The sequence below is a fragment of the Fistularia commersonii genome, chromosome 6, assembly GCF_037954325.1.
Source record: "Fistularia commersonii isolate RoL2024-O1a breed Wild chromosome 6, RoL_Fcom_v1.0, whole genome shotgun sequence".
NCBI classification, from domain to species: Eukaryota; Metazoa; Chordata; class Actinopteri; order Syngnathiformes; family Fistulariidae; genus Fistularia; species Fistularia commersonii.
The window spans coordinates 6,531,185-6,550,491 of NC_141289.1; the positions used below are offsets into that span (position 1 = coordinate 6,531,185).

The 19,307-nt window shown below is 46.8% G+C and overlaps 2 protein-coding genes across 3 annotated transcripts; both read left to right on the forward strand.

Annotated features, from left to right (window-relative positions):
- Positions 1-964: 964 nt before the first annotated feature.
- Positions 965-6,518, forward strand: slx9 (SLX9 ribosome biogenesis factor). 2 transcript variants are annotated; one of them, XR_015106218.1, is made up of 7 exons: positions 965-1,279; positions 1,548-1,668; positions 3,034-3,102; positions 4,793-4,970; positions 5,085-5,221; positions 6,001-6,066; positions 6,152-6,228. XR_015106218.1 is itself a non-coding variant. In XM_086147461.1 (6 exons), exons 1-6 carry the CDS (start codon positions 1,079-1,081, stop codon positions 6,276-6,278), a joined length of 762 nt encoding a protein of 253 aa, XP_086003587.1. In that variant the 5' UTR covers positions 970-1,078; the 3' UTR covers positions 6,279-6,518. The 2 variants fall into 2 exon arrangements, 1 of the variants encoding a protein (XP_086003587.1); XM_086147461.1 differs by lacking the exon at positions 5,085-5,221 and having other exon boundaries at positions 970-1,279; positions 6,152-6,518.
- A 3,474-nt stretch (positions 6,519-9,992) lies between these two features.
- Positions 9,993-18,356, forward strand: LOC147233240 (double-stranded RNA-specific editase 1-like). The gene is made up of 8 exons (XM_086148519.1): positions 9,993-10,475; positions 10,557-10,671; positions 10,744-10,912; positions 10,984-11,135; positions 11,799-11,967; positions 15,389-15,570; positions 16,411-16,589; positions 18,180-18,356. The coding sequence occupies exons 1-8, from the start codon at positions 9,993-9,995 to the stop codon at positions 18,354-18,356; spliced, it is 1,626 nt and encodes a 541-aa protein (XP_086004645.1).
- Positions 18,357-19,307: the final 951 nt, after the last annotated feature.

Below are 19,307 nucleotides of genomic sequence, written 5' to 3' on the forward strand. Positions count from 1 at the left end.
TGTATAAAGCTTAAGAGTAAATAGGAGAGATAAGCAATTTATGGATTAATTAAGATAAGTGTTCTTATCATTGGATAGGCCCAATTCTTACCTTTAACTCATGAGTTATAGTCCCATTCATATTCTTGATACAGGATTTTTAAAATGCAGTCTATACATGAATCCCCCCCAAAAATGTATATATATTTCACTGAAAATGATTGATTTTCATTATATATGTATGTGAGCGTGTGTGTGTGTGTGTGTGTGTGTGTGTGTGTTCATATATATATACATATATAAGTAATAGAAATATAAGTATAAAATCGTGTGTGTGTGTGTGTGTGTGTGTGTGTGTGTACATATGTAAGGATATAGGAGCAGTGGCCGACCAACCGCATGCACCAGGATATGGATCTTATTTTATGAGCATGATTTGTAACTATGACTTTGGCATTAAAAATGAATTACGAAAAAGAAAGCACATACACGACAGATATTCCATATAAAAATCAAACATATATTTGTATTATTTGTATTTTTGATAACATTGGTATTTTTCGATGCTGCAAACTGTGAAAGGAATATGTAATATTTACTGTTTTAAATCGAATAATTAAAACCATTAGAATTAAACAGAATAGGATGCGGAACAGAAACTCAGCGGAACAGTTCTTTATTTTCAATATTTTTCACCGAGCGATTTTGTTTGGGACACCAGACACGCTTCTCATGTCAACAAATGACAAGTCACCTGAACACACAAGTACTTCCGAAGTACACTTTCAAAGTAAAAATTCCACGAGGTATTTTATTATTTTCACACATTTTTAGTTTTGCGCAGAGAGGCAAAGAGGATTTTGCGCGAATAATGAGATTTATGATCCATCTGAGCGTAGATTCTGCGTGAATCTGCGAACACACACGCCACAACCCCGACACTAGCAAACCACGGTGATTTAATCTGACGTCCAAACAAACACACTTCCGGTACGAGTTTGTCTAACTTTACGATCGTCCGCCAGGCAGCCGACACGGTGAGAGGAGTTGGTCAACGAGAGTTTCTCTGTGAACATCGAGCCGAAGTTCTTCCTCCATCATGGTCGGGAAGATCAAGCACGTCCGGCAGAAACTTCACCAGGAGGCGGTGAAACTCGAGCGGCCGATCGGCCTCCTCCCGCCCCCGGCGTCCGCCGCGTCTCCAACCCTGCCCTCCGGACCGCAGAGAGACAGCCACCCTCCTCCTCATCCTCTTCCTCTCCCTCTGCTGAAGGAAAGTAAACCACCGACGAGCCTCCCGGTAAGTATGACCCCAGGTACCTGAGGGCGGGCCGACCCTCCCCCCAAGTGGAGGGTTCACCTGGAAATATCAGCAGAAAAGACGCTGATTGGACCGGTGGCCCCTTGGGGCCCCCCACTGTTTTCAGGGGGCTCAATTTAATCTAAATATGATAGAAAGAAAAATCCATTCATGTCCATTCTTGCTTCCTGCTGTAATGGTCTGAACTGAAGCAATTATTTTCCCGTATTAGAAAATTGTAGGTTGATGTCTCTTCATTCCCCTCCAGGCTCCAGGCTCCTTCTCCAGCGGGATCTTCTCAGGGACCAGGATCAGCCGGGAGGCCCTGGTTCAGACGCTGCAGCTGGGCGATCCTGCAGACAACGCTGCCCCCGACAGCAAGGAGAAAAGTAAGACGGGCTGGGCTTCCTCAGGGATGGAGGCCGGAGCGGGACACTGTAGACCTTCACGCACAGGATGATGCGTGTGTGAATGAAGGGTCAATCATTCATAAGCTATACTACTAATCCTGCAGTCAGGGTCGCTGGAGCCGATCCTAGCTGTGATTGGACAAGAGCGAGAGTCACCCTGGACCAATCACAGGGCCACGTGTAAAGACTGTTCACCCTCTCATTCTCATATACAGAGACATACAGCCATTCACCCTCACATTCACATGTCATTTAGAGACATACCGATAGCTTGAATCCAAAATCTCCTATCTGCAAATTTTTCGATTTTGGGTTTTTGCATTGAATGGTGAGAAATGGGATGGTTCCACATTTTCAGTCTATCAGCAAGATAATACCGCCCTTTCTTTTGACATAAATGTCACATGACAAAACTCCTTATGTGCACGATGAAGCAGAAAAAATTAGGAAAAAAAATACTTATCTGCATTGTCAGTGGTAAAAATACATGCTATGTATTTTTAAATTATAACATAGAAATTGAACAGTAGAATATTCTTGAATATCTTTAACAAAGACCATACTATAATCAAATGAAACCTTTTTTTCATTTCCTGAAAAAAGTGTTTTTTTTTCAGATAGGAGGTTTCGCATTCCAGCCATCAATACAACCATTTCCTCGTTAACTCATGCCTTATAAAGACATTCAAACCATTCACCCTCTCATTGATACATCATTTAGAGACGTACAACCGTTCATTCACATATTCAAACATCATAGACGGACAGTGAACCATTCACCCTCCCTTTCAAATGCCTTATAGAGACATACAACCGTTCATGCTCTCGTAGACACTTTGACAGAGTCTGGAATCTCAACTCCTTTCACCAGTAATTAGTCAAAGATAACTACTGTATATTTACAAATGGTTATGGACATTAAACCAGAGAAAACGTGAACGTGTGAATGTGTGAACGTGCGTCCCTACTCCCCAGGACAGCTCAGTAGGTGACGTCCATATTTAGACCGCATCCGTCAGGATACACCTTTAGCCGGGGGGGAAGACAATCATCCCAGAGGGAGGTGTGCGGTGAAGCCCCCCCTGCTTCCACCAGTGCAACTGACACCCCCCATCAAATCACGAGATTGAACCCCCTTATCCCCTCCCTCACCCTCTCACCCATCTCTGCCCACATGTGTAGTCAGCAGCAGATGCCTTATCTCTGCTTGTTCTCTTCCTGCAAACAGCTGCAGAAGCACTCGTGTTGTTTTGCGCTGCGGTGGCAGATAAAGGCCTGCAGCTACCCCCCCCCCCCCCCCCCCCAAGGAGCACACCATAACTCTGTGTGTGTGTTTGTGTGCAGACCGTCCAGAGAAGAATGTCAAGTCAAAGAAGGAGAAGATGAAGGAGAGGAGGGAGCGCTGGCTCAACAGTAAGTTCTGTCTGCTGCAGAGCACTGTTTTTTTTCCTGTGTTCACCAGAGTGGAGCCGTGTAGGAGATGTGCGAGCCATCATTCGATACCAGAATGGTGCAAGTTAAAGCATCTCCCTTCAGGGGTCTCCAGGGCCAATCACCAGTTTCTATCTAACCCTCTCCTCTCACACCAATTAACATCCTGTCCTAATCCTGCCCTCCATCCATGAAACTCCTCTCTGGTCCTTCTCCAGACCTCCTGCCTGGTAGCTCCAATCTCAGCCTCCTTTTACCCAGATCGTCACCATCCCTCCTCTGTCCATGTCCAAATCAGCGTGACTTTATCTCCAGAACATCTAAACATGTGCTGTCCCTCTCATTCCTGATCCTCTCCATCCTCTTCACTCCCACAGAGGAACCTCTACATCTTCATCTCTAAGTTCCAACATCTAAAACAACTTAAAAATACAGTGATATTTTCATATCTAGTTTCTGGTCCTCCTCTCACACGTAATCAAGTTGAAGAACATCTTCCCTGTGAAGCAGAAGAGTCCCAACCCTTCCATGTAGAGCACTCTTTCAGATGATCTACACCCAGCGTTCTTCTAGCAGACAACACTCTTGAGTGGAAACCCTGCCTTGGCAGAAACCTTGAACAGATCCCAGGTCCATTTGGGCTTTCTGCCTTGACCAGGAGAGCGAGAAGGAAAGAGAGAGAAAAAGAGTTTGATGGAGAGAGAGGAGATGCGAAGGGTTGGAAGGACGATGATCTCATACTGCTAATACAAGTAGCGGTAACAGCTACATGCTAACAACCGAAATGATACAACAGTAAAAGAGATAACAATGGTGGAGAAGCTAGAGGTATCAAGCCCCACCCCCTGGGAGCCTGTCCAATGACAGAGCCCAGGGCCTATGGAGAAGGTCTGAGATGACCTTCATCCTCTGGCAAAGGGACTTGGAGAGCAGGATGGAAGCAGCTGGAGGAAGAAGGGGACAGAAGGTGTTGGATGTCTGCAGCCCCTGAGGAACCTGGCTCCGGATGAAGACGAGTCAGAGAACAGCTTCGTCCTCCGGCGTTCCTGAAGACCAAGTGTCAGCCCGCACCCTGAGAGGACCGGGAAAAGCTCTCCGACGGCTGCAGGAAGACCGTCTGATGTCAGTAAAGGGACTCAGACACGGACATTATGTTCTCAGGTGGACGAGAAGCTTCTGGACCAGTGAGTCACCACTGCACCCTGAACTTCTCGTCTCGCCGCCGCCATGGCCTCTGACGCCGCAGTAATTGCAATCAGTCCTGAAACCTTACACGGCAGATGGACCGATCAATTAGTCTGTAACATAACACATACACTCTTTGGGGATATAATTAGGTGCTAATGGCCTGTGCTGCTCTGAAACCTGAGCACGGCTCCAGCATCCACTCCCTGAAGGTGGTGCAGCGAAGCAGGTTTTTTTTATTTATTTTTTTATTGTACTTTTATTAATCCCTTGCGGGAAATTCCTCTCTGCATTTAACCCATCATGGATCAACCATGAGCAGTCGGCAGCCATCTAGCAGTGCCAGGGGAGCTGTTAGGGAATCAGTGTCTTGCTCATGATGATGTGAAGATTGATGTGAAGGGCGCCTCTCCTTCAGCAGTGCTGAGATGAAGGTTATGTAAGATCTCCTCTTAGTGGTCCTTCACACCTGTGTTCTCCTCCGCAGAGATCAGCGCTATCAAGCAGGCGAAGGAGCGTCAGGCCGCCACGGCTCAGCGTCAGGCCACGCCGGTGGTTGGAGACATGAGGCCGCTGGCTGATGCCTTACCCGAGCTGTCCGAGCTTCTCGGCCCCGCCGCTGCCGCGGCTCCAACAGCTCGCCGCAAGAGCAGGAAGAGCAAACTGTGAGTTCCATCTGTTTGTTTCAGCCGCTTCTATTTGATTGAGCAAAGAGCAAGAAAGGTGGCATAAAGGCCTGACATGGCCTTCAAAGAGCCCTCCTCTCACACACTGAGCAGGAAGTACCTTCAGAAGCCAAGCACCTGCATCCGGGATAGCAGAAGCGGCCTCAGAAGGTCCTGCAGCAAGATAGGAGTTCCATGGTTTGAGGTCATTCTGCTCCTCACTGGCCAGCCTTCTGATCTCCACGCTGCAGGTGCAAACCCTCAGGTGGACAGATGATCATGTCTCAGTAACGTCTACTCTCTCTGGAGTGACAGCTAATGAGATCCACCAGACAGGTTCTAGAACATAGGTGTCAAACTCTGGCCCGCGGGCCAAATTTCGCCCACACTGTAATTATATTCGGCCCGCAAAACCATACCAAATGACTATTAGAGCTGGCCCGCCGGGATAGTCTACAGCGTATGTACCGCTAATTCTACAAATCCCAGAATTTTCTGCTTGTGTCTTGGCACAAAAATCACAACAGGACCCATAAACGCCCTCTCCTCTGTTGACAGTAGTCATAGCGACCTTATGCCAAAACTGGCACCCTGCTACTTAGGCAGAAAACAGGATTTTTCATGTGTGCAATAGTAAGTTATATATTGTATAGTATTAAGCTATGCTTGTTTCATATTTAGTTTTTAAGCAAAACTTTTTTGGTTTCATTGTTTTATCTGGAGCAAGATTTTTTTCAATGAATATCAATGTTGGCCTGTGACTTTGACCCAGTTTTGAATTTTGGCCCACTGTGTATTTGAGTTTGACAACCGTGTTCTAGAAGTTGTCTTCTGGTGTACACTGTCATTTTGTTACTTTCTGACAAGGTTTCAACCCAACATTTCCTGATTGATGCCATGTGTCTCCTCTACCTCCTCCATCCCCCCCTCCCAAAACCTTTTCCGCCTTCGGCACCCTCCGCCTTCTCCTTCTCTTTCTCCTCTTGGCCTGCTTCTCAACCTCTTCCTCCTTCACCTCCTCCTCCTCCAGGCCCGTGAAAAGACCAGAGACCACAGACTTCAGCCAGATGAAGCAGTCCCAGAAACGTAAAATCCTGTAAGCACCTCTCCTCCTTCTCCTGCTCCTCCTCTTGCTTGTCCTCCACCTTCTTCTTCTTTCTGCTTTTTCTTCTCCACTGTAGGGAATCAGAGAGCGGCCGCTTCAGCGACGCTGCCAAGACGCTGGCTGCAACATCGAACCCCCTGGCAGATGTGGGCGAGCTGCTGAGAAAGAGGATGAGGCAGGAGGAAGAGCAGGGTCCCAGCTAGCAGCAGCAGCAGCAGCAGCAGTGAGCCTCGGTCCTCCAGGAGCCGCTGGGTGGAGCAAACATCTGGAGCTCCACTCAACACCACCTTCCTGTAATAAACCCTCATCCATATGTGTGTATGTGTGTGTATGTGAGAGAGAACGTGCATGTGTGTTTGTGTGCGCGTCCACCGGGAAATACGTGACTTTGGAATTTAAAACACAACGAAGATTAAAGACTTACAAATCTCATTTTTAAAAATAAACAGACCGGTGTCAGTCTTTTTTTTACATTTCTGAAATGCACACTCTGGATTTAAGACCGCGCATATCTAACCCGGATTCAGCCATTCACACCGTGCGAAGTTAACCAGACGGCCGAGGTTCAGTGTGTTTGTCCAAGAATACTTATTATTGGTATTATTATTTCTTTGATCGATATTAAAGTTATTTTGCATCAGATCAGCTATTAGCCTGTAACTGTTGGTGCCACTGGTGTTAGTAATAGATCATTAGTGCCTCCCACCTCCTGTCTGTCCTTCTCGCTCTCACCCGAACAAAGCAGAAGGCCGCCCACATCCAGCTTGGGTCTGTCCGAGGTTCCTGGGGAAACATTGGGTTTCTGTTGATCGTCTCAAAGAGCTCGGTCCAGGTTGAAAGTGTCCTCAGACGGCTGGGTTGGGATTCGACGCCAGGAATCTAACCGCCAACCTTACCAACAAGCGTGTTTGAATCCCGTCTCCTGAACTCATCAGTGTGAGTGTAAGGAGATCCTGGTGGAGAAGGTGAAACCTCAGGAAGCTCTGGCTGATTGGGTTTGGAGGAAAATAAGAACCTAATCAATACATGGGCCGGTGCTGCGACAGCCATTAGTACTCATGAATAACGGATGTGTGGATGAAGAGAAACCCGAGCTCATTGTCTGGCGCCGTCTCCCTCTACAGAGAGGAAGAGGACCTCTGGAAGATCATTGTCCAACGTAAGATCATCAACACCTGCTGAGGCCTCACTTGAGGGAATCAAGAGAGAAGTTGGGGAGAAGAAAGATGCTCCAAGAACAAGATGTGGAGATTCAGTCAGCTTTTAGAAGTCAGAAGAAGAATAGTTGCAGAACGTGGCGAGCACCTACCCGAGTGAGACTACGGGTGAGGATCCCTGGAAGAGGCCATGATCCGTGAGGCTCCTCGGTGACCTGAAAGCTCTCAAGCCCTGTAGATACACAGCTTCTCAAACGTACCCATTCAGGCCAGATAAGTTTTCCGGCTCATTCTCTCCATTTGAGGAGACGAGTGGAGAGATGATCCTCCGGTAATCCAGGATAATCCGATGGGAAGTCATTTATTCCCTAATGTTATTTTCCCAGGCAGAATCAGGAGCTTTTATTTTGTTGAGAGACTTTCATTCATTCATTCTTTCATTCCAGAGGTTTTTATTTTAATTTAGATTTATTTTATTTTGAATTAATGAATGAATAAATAAATAGGAGCTCCTGTTGAGGAATATCTCAGTCGGACTTTGCATCACCCAGGAGCAGATTTAGTGTCTTTGGAGAACGTAGAGTGTCGCTGAAGAGCCTGGAGTATCTAATGTTGTTTACATATCAAATTCAGCAAAGGAGAAGTTTAATAATACTCAGGGATTAGTAGTATTTAGTAGTATTGATATTCAGGAGATTACAAGTACTAAGAGTGGGTTGGTAGTACACAGGTTGTTATTAGTATTGCTAGAATTTAGGTGCTTAACACTATTTTGGGGAATTATTACATCTCAGGGAAATTGTGGTATTTAGGGGGTTATTAGTATTTAGAGGGATTAGTACTATTCAAGACATTATCAGTATTTAGAAGATTATCAAAATTTAGGGAGTTATTGGTACTCTGGATGATTCATATATTGGGGATTTATTAGTGTTCAGGGATTATGAGTATTAGGATATTTTTCGTATTTAGGGGATGATTCGAACTGGGTGATTATTAGTATTTATGATATTATTACTTTTTAGGGTGATAGTAGTATTTAAGGTATAATCAGTATTGAAAGATTAAGCTACTAGTCCTCAGAATTGTCTGCAACCCCTCCGCCCCCTTTTAGGCCGGCAGAAGGCCTCCTCCTCCCCGGCGGTGTGTCGGCTCCTCCTCCCGGGGCGGGCCCGGTGCACCGGTCTCGGCATCCAGGCAAGCCGCTCCGGACCCGCCGCCGCTTCACCAGCGCTCGCTTTACCGGCCGCACACCTGCAACTAGTCTGGAAGCCACCGTGAGTAATTTTCAGTACTCCTTATCGAACTGCACATCGAAATTGGTAACTTTTCAATTCTTCATTTGTTTTTATAGATTTAACAAAACTCCTGTTCTGTAACAACCGCCGTTAATACTGTAATTACACAGAATGACCAGCAATTCTCCTCATAGCACTAATCTGTAGACAATCAATTGATTATTTAACAATTTAATAATAATTTAATGATGTATTCATTTATTACATTATCACAAAAGAGGAGAAGTCAGTTGAGTTTGTGTATTTTACTGATCATGGGACTTCAAATAGATAAATGACAGACACTTTTCTCTCACACAGTATTTCTGACATTAAATTAAATGAAGGTAATAAAAAAAGATAAATGACGTACATAACGCTATTACGATGTAATAACACAATTACACATTCATAACACTATTGATTTGGGTGATTTTCATTTGTGACGAAAAACATGGCCGATTAATGGTGTGGTGTTTTCCAGACATTCCGCAGCACTTTAAATGAAAAGGCATTTTTATTCGTATTTCAATGGACGCGGCTGTCTAGCTGCACCTCAGGGATGTTTCCATATCCCTGCAGATCTAAGATGGACACCGGAAAAACAGTGAACCGTCGGTATTTAAAAGAAGATAAAAAATTCTTGTGAGTGAATTAAATAAAGGCTTTTCATCCAGATTGTGACCCTGAGAGAGCACGTCCGTTCGTTCAAGCTTTTACTGTTGGCAGGAATCAAACGCTGACGAGAAAAAACAAAGATGCCTGCTCATTAGAGTCAGATTAGATTAGAATTATAAATATTAAAAATGAAATGGAGAAGAGTGCTTGCTCAGAGAAGCAGCAGAGGCGTCTGTCTGTCATGCACAGCAACAAGGTCACAGTTGATTCCTGTCATGTTATTCTTTAAATTCTTGTTATTTCTCTGATATTATCATTTAACTGAACAACGTTTCTCCGACCATTGGATGGAACTGGCCAGGATCCGTCCATCCGTCCCCCCATCTGTCTGCTCCGGCCAGAGGACGAATCCCAACCCCTCTGTGGGCCGCAGAGGAGGTGGTGGAGGGTGAGAGTGACACCATGAGTGAGTATTATTCCATGACATTTTTATCTTTTTGCCTGCATTTATCTCAGGTCTGTGATAAAGTAGGTGTTAACAATAGCCCTTCTATTCAAAGGTTCTATAGCCACAAGTAATTCTGTGTGGTTGCTTCATAGTACTACTTCATAGTACTGCAGTTAATGTACTGCTGCAGGTTTGGGCGGTGCTCGCGTGAAGGAGAATCGGACCTCGGAATTCGCTAAAGATTACTCAGCGGCTGCGGTGGCTCGTGAAAAGGAGCGTCCCCATCCCTACAGGCCCCGGAGGAGGAGGAGGCCTCCAGAGCCCATAAACGCCCTGGTGCTGCTAAACCAGGTCCGGCCTGGGCTACACTTCCAGCTGCGCTCCCGGACGGGCCCTGTGCATGCGCCCATCTTCGCCATGGCGGTGGAGGTTGACGGCCGGGTCTACGAGGGTTCGGGTCCCACCAAGAAGAAAGCCAAGCTGGGCGCAGCGGAAGAGGCCCTGCATGCTGTGGCACCACCGGCCAGGACTTCACCGCCCCACTTGGACTTCACCTCTGACCTGGACTATTTCCCTGGCGTGATGTTTGGTGACCTTCCCCCTCTGGCACGGCCTCTGGCCCGCCCTGCCACCCCCAAGAGCCCCGTGATGCTCCTGAACGAGCTGCAGGCCGGCGTCAGGTACGAGGTGTTGTCGGAAAGTGGAGAGAGCCACGCCAAGAGCTTTGTGGTTTCCGTGACGATAGGTGGCGAGAGCTTCCAGGGTTCTGGGCGAAACAAGAGGCTGGCTAAGGCCCGGGCCGCGCAGGCTGCCCTTGCCGCCCTGTTCCATGTGGTGCCGGAGCGGGCGCCATCCCAGCAGCCCATTCTGAGGGAGGGGCAGCAGCTCCACCTGCCGCAGGTAACCTAAAAGACTCGGGAGGTCGCTGTCACCACTCAGTGCTTCACGATAACCTCCTCCACCCCCTCGTCCTCACACCAGGAGATGGCGGACGCAGTCTCCGGTTTGGTTCTGAAGAAGTTCAGTGAGCTGACAGACGGCCTGGCATCCCCACACTCTCGCAGGAAGGTCCTGGCTGGCGTGGTCCTCACAGAAGGTACGGCTTCTGATCCTCCACCATCTCCAGCCGTTGCCACCTCCCAACATCCTTGGATTGATCTCCATCCAGGTGCGGGCATGGAGGCAGCGAGGGTCATCTGTATCTCCACAGGAACCAAGTGCATCAGTGGCGAGCATCTGAGCGGCCGAGGCCTGGCGCTCAATGACAGCCACGCCGAAGTCCTAGCTCGCCGCTCACTCATCAGGTTCCTCTACTCTGAACTGGAGCTTCTCCTCAGGTGAGTCCCAGTTTGAAGGAGGGGGTGTAGAAGAACCTGGTTCTCGTGTGACCTTACGAGGGTTCCTGCAGCGCCAGCGGTAAGGAGCACCAGCAGTCCATCTTCTCCGGCTGCGACGGCGGCCGAGGCTTCCGGCTGAGGGAGGATGTTCAGTTCCACCTGTACATCAGCACATCACCCTGTGGAGACGCCCGCATTTTCTCGCCCCACGAGGCCTGTGAGGGTGAGCACGGCCGCGAGGAACCTCCTCCTGAACCCAAAGGAGGTGGTGATGATCTGAAAGACAGCGGAAGTTCAAGGTCAACATATCCTTGACCTCCTAATAACGCTGTCATGAGAACACCTGTTCATCAGGCTTCCTGGAACCCTATTCAGACATCCATACTTACAGATATTCTTGTCAGATCTTCTGGAGTTTTGGACTTGGTTGCTCTCCTCAAAGATGTTCCTCCTCTCCTCCCCAAGGTCCTTCAGTTTAAGGACAACAACATCCACATCCTGCCAACAGATGACAGGTTGATTGAGAGAGGAATCCAAGATGCATGTTGGTCAACCTGAGCCTAACAGAGGAGGGGGTCTTGGGGTTGACCTTCCACCTACATACAACGCCAAAACAAAACAAAACATATCAACACACACACCTGCAGATCCAGCTGAAACCTCTAACCCACCTGGAGAGGTCCGCAAACCAAACCAGACCAGGTGACTCCACCTGAACCTCAGCCCAGGTGGACTAGCGGACTTCTTCTGCTCTACACTTTAGCGTCACAGTTAACATCTTTGAGGAGGGAAAACAAAGTCCAGTTGCTCCCAGACGATCTGACACCAACCAACCAGGGCCTAGATGTTGATAATGTTCACTCCCCGTACGTCGGTGTCCCCACAGGTCAGGAGGACGGACACCCAAGCTGGAGGGCTCGTGGGCAGCTGAGGACCAAAGTCGAGTCTGGTGAGGGAACTGTCCCAGTGTGCCGGAGAGACACCACTCAGACATGGGACGAGGTTCTTCAGGGCGAGAGGCTGCTTGGCATGTCCTGCAGCGACAAGATCGCCAGGTATTTACCATGTTAACGTCCAAATCCCAGCCAATTAATATAGCTGTGATTGGCGGAGAGGCGGGATTCAACCTGGACCAGACGATCACAGGGACACATATAGAGACATGCAACTATTCACTCACTCATTCACACATCATATAGAGACATACTATCATTCACCCTCTCACTCCTATGTCATATGGAGACATACCATTCACTCTCTCATTGATGTCAGATAGAGAAATTCACTCACTCGTGTCATATAGAGACATTAATGCAGCCTTAGGGTGGCGTGGGCCAGTGTCTTCCTGAGCTGGTCCCAATGCATATAAATGCAGAGGGTTGTGTCAGGAAGGGCATCTGGCGTAAAACTTTTCAAAAACCAAAAATACGAATCAAACCTAATAATCTCATACCAGATCAGTTGAGGCCCGGGTTTATAATGGCTGCCACTGGTACCGATGACTGACAAAGTACCATGGGAAATAGAGATACTATGGGTCAAAGAATGGGAGGAGGAAGGCGTGTTCAGAAGCAGAGAGAGAAGAGGAAAGGCAAGAGTCTGGGACTGAGAGGAGGAACTTTGAATTTCAGGACTATGACAGGAAAAAGTAGAAAGTTGGTTGACATGATGCAGAGAAGGAAGGTAGATGTACTGTGTATACAGGAGACCAGGTAGAAAGGTGGTAAGGCTAGAACCTTAGGAGTAGGCTTTAAGTTGTACTATCATGGTACTGACAGGAAGAGGAATGGAGTTATCTTGAAGAAGAAGTTTGTTAGGAATGTTCTGGAGGTGAAAAGAATGTCAGATAGACTTATGAGTATGAAATTGGAAGTTGAAGGTGTGATGCTCAATGTTGTTGTTGGCTATGCCCCACAGGTGGGATGTGAGTTTGAGGAGAAGGAGAAGTTCTGGAATGAGTTAGATGAATTGATGCAGAATATCCCCAGAGATGAGAGAGTGGTAATTGGTTCAGACTTCAGTGGGCATGTTGGTGCAGCTAATAGAGGGGATGAAGAAGTGATGGGCAGATTTGGTATACAGGATAGGAACGCAGAGGGACAGATGGTGGTAGATGTTGCAAAAAGGATGGAAGTGGCTGTAGTAAACGCTTTTTTCCAGAAAAGACAGGAACATAGACGAGGTTACCTGAAAGAGATCAGTGACTGCAAAGTAGTCGTAGGTGAGAGTGTAGCCAGACAGCATAGGATGGTGGTTTGTAGGATGACTCTGGTGACAAGGAAGATGAAGAGGACAAAGGCAGAGCAGAGGACAAAGTGGTGGAAGCTGAAAAGGGAGGAGTGTTGCATGGTTTTCAGGGAGGAGTTGAGAAAGGCTCTAGGTGGTCAGGGTGAGCTTCCAGATGATTAGACAACAACAGCTAGTGTTATCAGGGAGACAGGTAGAAGAGTACTTGGTGTGTCATCTGGAAGGAAAGTAGATAAGGAGACTTGGTGGTGGAATGAGGAAGTGCAGGAGTGTATACAGAGAAAGAGGTTAGCAAAGAAGAAGTGGGCTACTGAGAGGACTGAAGAGAACAGACAGGAGTTCAGGGAGATGCGGCGAAAGGTAAGGATAGAGGTAGCAAAGGCAAAACAAAGGGCGTAAGATGACTTGTACACTCGGTTGGATAGTAAGGAGGGTGAGAATGATCTATACAGGTTGGCGAAACAGAGAGATAAAGATGGAAAGGATGAACAACAGGTCCGGGTGATTAAGGACAGAGAGGGAAATGTATTGACAGATGCTAGAAGAGTGATGGGAAGATGGAAAGAGTACTTTGAAGAGCTGATGAATGTGGAAAATGAAAGAGGCAAGGGTAGAGGAGGGGACTATTGTAGACCACAAAGTAGCACAAATTAGTAAAAGTGAAGTGAGGAAGGCATTGAAGAGGATGAAGAGTGGAAAAGCAGTTGGTCCTGATGATATACCTGTGGAGGTGTGGAAGTGTCTAGGAGAGGCAGCGGTAGATTTTCTGACTAGATTATTCAACAGGATCTTAGAGAGTGAGAAGATGCCTGAAGAATGGAGACAAAGTGTGATGGTGCCTATTTTTAAGAATAAAGGGGATGTGCAGAATTGTAGCAACTATAGAGGGATAAAGTTGATGAGCCATACAATGAAGTTATGGGAAAGAGTAGTGGAAACTAGACTGAGAGCAGAAGTCAGCATTTGTGAACAGCAGTATGGCTTCATGCCTAGGAAGAGTACTACAGATGCAGTATTTGCGTTGAGAATGCTAATAGAAAAGTACAGAGAAGGTCAGAGGGAGTTGCATTGCGTTTTTGTAGACCTAGAAAAAGCATATGACAACGGGCCAAGAGAGGCACTCTGGTATTGTATGAGGAAGTCTGGAGTGGCAGAAAAGTATGTTAGACTGGTGCAGGACATGTATGCTAGCTGTGAGACAGTGGTGCAGTGTGCTGTAGGTGTAACAGAGAAGGTCAAGGTGGAGGTGGGACATTGTCAGAGATCAGCCCTGAGCCCCTTCTTGTTTGCAATGGTGATGGACAGGCTGACAGATGGGGTTAGACAGGAATCTCCATGGAGCATGATGTTTGCAGATGACATTGTGATCTGTAGTGAGAGCAGAAAACACGATGAGGAAAATCTAGAAAGGTGGAGGCATGCTCTGAAAAGGAGAGGAATGGAGATTATCTGCAGCAAGACGGAGTAAATGTGTTTGATTGAGATGAACCTGGGTGGAATGGTGAGGCTACACAGAGCGGAGATCAAGAAATTGGAAGATTTCAGGTACTTGGGGTCAACAGTCCAGAGCAGCGAAAAGTGTGGGAAAGAGGTGAAGAGACAGGTTCAAGCAGGCTGGAATGGGAGTCACTCTTTCAGAGTGACCAGGATGGACAGGATCAGAGGAACAGCATGTTAGTTGTTTTGGAGGGAAGGTCAGAGAAGCCAGACTGAGATCTTTCGTTCATGTGCAAAGAAGGATAGTGAATATATTGGTAAACAGGTGCTGGAATTGCAGCTGCCAGGCAGGCGGTCTAAAGGAAGACAAAAGAGAAGATTCATGGATGTAGTTAGAGAGGATATGAAGGTAGTTGGTGTGAGAGAAGGATACAGAGAATCGGGTTAGATGGAGAAGGCTGATTCGCTGTGGCAACCCCAGAAGGGAAAAGCCGAAAGGAGAAAAAGAAGCGTCATATAGACATTCGACCATTCACTCACTCACTCATTCACATGTAACATTGAGACACACAACATTCAGTCATCACACGTCATGTATAGAAATTCACCCTCTCATTCACAGGTCATACAGTGACAAACAACCAGTCACCCTGTCATTCACATGAGATCTCCAAGGAACCCTCTATATGTTTTTGGACTGTATTCTTTGGATCCCCTCCAGACAAATCTAAATCAGACATATCCAAACTCCCGACCTGCAGGAGACTAAAATCTTCAACCTTTCCCAAACAGGTGGAACGTGCTGGGGCTCCAGGGTTCCCTGCTCACCTACTTCACAGAGCCCATTTACTTCTCCAGCATCATACTGGGCAGCCTGTATCATGCTGGCCACCTGTCCAGAGCCGTGTACGGGAGGGTGGCCAACCTGGGGGAGCTGCCCCCGCCCTTTGCCCTGAGAAGACCACTGTTGAGCGGTGAGACGGATTTGAACGGCTGATTTCTGCGAGACAAAAAAACTATACAGGCAGAATCCTTGTTGAAATATTTTCTGTGGCTACTGGACTTGAATTTCTTCCCTCTCATTCAAGAGGCTTCTTCAGTTCCAGTGGATCTGGAGTCATCTTTGTCAAAACCAGAAACCGTCTCTGAATAGACGAGGGGTGCTTACGCACGAACTTTCATCCACAAATGACGCCATTCTGGGATCCACCCCTAGACAGATCCACTCACCCACAGCAGGTCCATCTGCACCTTCAAACCACCCAGGAAGATCCACCACTGAAACCAAGCCAGTCCTTTATTTCACTACCTGATTTGTAGCAGTACCTTTTGACATTGTGACTTAGGTAAGACCTCAGAAGTTGTACCTTTGTTCCCCCCAACAACACCCTTGAAACACAACAACTCTCTTCAACCAAGTTTCTGCAAAACAACTCTACCATTCATAACAAGCCATCGCAACTTAGACCAACTCCCAACCCTGGCAGGTATGGAAAACTCCCTGCAGTCCTTTTTGAACTGAAGAAGCCTCTCAAAGGGGTCACATCTTCAAGGGAAGAAATTCAAATCCAGTTACCAAAAAAACATTTTAACAAGAATTAACCCTGACCTGGATGACTGAGAATCTCCATAGACAGGTAGATCAAGAACTTGCTTCCTCTTCATATGTGAAGAGTTTCTAGGTTTCTAGCCCCGATGGGGCCCTCAGACCACCAGCAGTATGTTCTGTAGACAGCTAAGGGTCCAGGTTAGGATTCCATAGGGGCTGCTCTGGCACCCTCAGGCAAAATTCTAACATGTTCTGTGCTCTGTAGGAATCAGTAACGCAGAAGCTCGCCAGCCAGGAAAAGCCCCCAACTTCAGTGCCAACTGGACGTTAGGGGACCAAGGCCTGGAGGTGGTGGATGCAATGACAGGGAAAGACGACCTGGGATTACCATCCCGACTCTGCAAACACACTTTGTACAGTCGCTGGATGCGTTTGTACTGCCAGGTAACATGGCGAAGGGGCAGATGTTTTGGTTGATTTTAACATGCCAGATCCAAGGTTTTAGCGTTCAGGTTAACCAGAACTCTAATCCCAACTGTATCTCCAGCCGAAAACCCAACTCTCTAACTCAAAGTAAGACAAGCTTGAGAGCGGTATCATTGGAAAGTCCACCCAAGACAATGTGGAGGTAGATCCAATGCTCATCACTCTGTCTTATATGATTCTTCAGATAAACAATTTAGAGGATGGCCACTTTGGTGTTGGTGGTTATCACCGCCTTACCTAACCTTAACCCTGATACACTTTTTTTTAAATCTGTCAGATCTAGTGCCAATCATCTAATTAATGGAGCACAAACTTGGTCCCAGTACTAATGGAAAGTCCACATTAATCAGAGTCCTAACCCTAACCTCAGGTCCAGTCTTAATCTTATGCTAAACCAATCTCTTCAATCAAAAGTCAGACAAGCTTGGGAGTGGTGCTGCTGGAAACCCCACTCAAGATAATTTAGGGGCAGGCCAGATTCAGATAAACTATTTTTAGGGTCCCCACTTTGGTAATGGTGGTTAGGATTAGGGAGCCAGTCTGTGTCTGGCATTGAATGGAATTCATTCATTCATTATTTATACTGCTTATCCTGCGGTCAGGGGCACAGGGGCGGAGCCTATCCCAGTTGTCTAGGTCAGGGGTCGGCAACCCTTACAACCCAAAGAGCCATTTGGACCCGGTTTCCTCGGAAAAGAAACACTGGGAGCCGCAATTACTTTTTGACGTCTAAAATAAAGGTACCACTGTATATATTGCTTTTTTATTACCTTTACACTTTGTATAAACAAGTGTGTAGTGTGTTGCTTCTGAAATTCACCAAATATGACGGAGAAAATTAAATTTTATTTATGTAATGAACTCATTTTGAGCTTTGGGCTTTCAGAGCGTGTAGCAGAGCCTTGACCTGAATTTTAAAAATAAATCGTGAAAAAATCACTGTGTCAGTAAACAATAAAAAATAAATATTTGCAAAATATCTTCATCAATATTTATTTTACCTGGTATATGGGACTTATGCTCCTGAACTTCTGCGCACAGCATCTGCAAATCGGGACTTTACCAGCTGGTAGGCATACCGGCTTCCGCGAGTGTGACGTTATTTTGAGCGGCGAAAAATAATAAATATGATTGTATTAATATTTCAAGATCACAGTAATCTTCCAATTTAGAACTAAAACTTAAAAAAAGGAATTAACACAAATGAAATACACTTCAATTGAAAATTTATCATTTATTTTCCCAAGCCACTCGGAGCCTCAGTGTAAAGATGAAAGAGCCGCAGGTTGCCGACCCCTGGTCTAGGTGAAGAGCGGGGCTCACCCTGGACCAATCACTGGGCCAGATAGGGAGACATACAACCATTCTACCTGCCATTCACATGGCCATTTAGACATCTCACAACTCAGCCCATCATTCACAGTGATGATGAACCAGTAATGCCCTGAACAGAATTTACCAAAGTTTCGCCTCCTTTTCTTCAAGTCTCTGAATCCCCAGAAGCTCTTTCAGGTGTCATACAGATGTTTCTTCCTCCACCTACTCCAGCTCTCCTCCAGACTGCGGATCAGGACGGCCCGGCCCTCCACCTACCTCCAGGCCAAGCAGGCAGCGACTGAGTACCAAGGCGCCAAGCAGAGCCTCCTAGAAGCTTTCTGCAGAGCCGGACTCGGCGCCTGGATGAAGAAACTGGTGGAACAGGACCATTTCTCCATTGACCCTTGAAAGAACCTCTGGGATGTCTTCTGGGGATCAGCTACAAGTCAAAGGCAGCTTGATTGTCAAGGTCTACACATGAAGAAGATGGGTCTCACTATCTTACAGTAATAGAATAGAAATCCGTAGCACAAAGACAAGACATTTTCCAACACTATGGATTCAAGACTTATATCGTTGTTACTCGGAGTGCAACAAAATAAGAAAACAATAACATGCACAACAGATAAGAAGGTTTACTAAAATATAAAATAAAATAAGATAAAACAAATAGCAGCAGAGGTTTCTGTATACATTATGCAGTGCAAAAAACAGCAGTTTGATCTATCTTCCTGTGATACAGCAAAAACAGAGTATATCTGGAGGTCAGGGTTCAAAGAGGAGGGGATGGGAGCGTGGGGAGAGTCTTCAGCATGCTGGCAGCCTGGTAGATGACGTGGTTCCTGAGTCTTGTGGAGCAGGCATGGAGGCTCTGAGACCTCTATCACAGTTGTGGCAGCAAGACTGTGCATATGATGGGGAGCTCTGGCTCGCACGAGTTTGAGGAGGTAGAGGTGCTGCTGTGCTTTCTTCACCAGTGACAGTGTTGGTGCTCGAGGAGAGCTCTTCACCGATGTGCACCCCCATGACTTTGGTGCTCCTCACTCTCTCCACAACAGCCACACTGATGGTTGGTGGAAGGTGTCCGGTGTGGCCTCTCCAGAACTGTGGTCTGATTGCGCCGGTCTCCAAACTTCACCATGTGATTGGTGCTGCAGGTTGGTGTGCTGAGGAGATTCACCCACCCACCTGGTCCCACTCCAGACAAAGGCCCTTTATAGGTGGATTTTACATTTGACAGGTGGATTTTACATCTCCCCTTCATGTCAGTAAGTCGTCGTTCAAATATCTTTGCTATTATTAAGGTCAGTATATGTGAAATTGCAATGACGTCAGAAAAAAATATTGAGAAGGTGCAGG

Excerpts from the sequence above, each read along its gene's own strand:
- slx9 (XM_086147461.1), top strand. The coding sequence starts at position 1,079 with ATGGTCGGGAAGATCAAGCACGTCCGGCAGAAACTTCACCAGGAGGCG. Across the intron at positions 1,280-1,547 it reads AACCACCGACGAGCCTCCCG|GCTCCAGGCTCCTTCTCCAG; the intron begins GTAAGTATGACC and ends ATTCCCCTCCAG. Across the intron at positions 1,669-3,033 it reads CCCCGACAGCAAGGAGAAAA|ACCGTCCAGAGAAGAATGTC; the intron begins GTAAGACGGGCT and ends GTTTGTGTGCAG.
- LOC147233240 (XM_086148519.1), top strand. The coding sequence starts at position 9,993 with ATGGCGGTGGAGGTTGACGGCCGGGTCTACGAGGGTTCGGGTCCCACC. Across the intron at positions 11,968-15,388 it reads TGCAGCGACAAGATCGCCAG|GTGGAACGTGCTGGGGCTCC; the intron begins GTATTTACCATG and ends TTTCCCAAACAG. Across the intron at positions 15,571-16,410 it reads GAGAAGACCACTGTTGAGCG|GAATCAGTAACGCAGAAGCT; the intron begins GTGAGACGGATT and ends TGTGCTCTGTAG.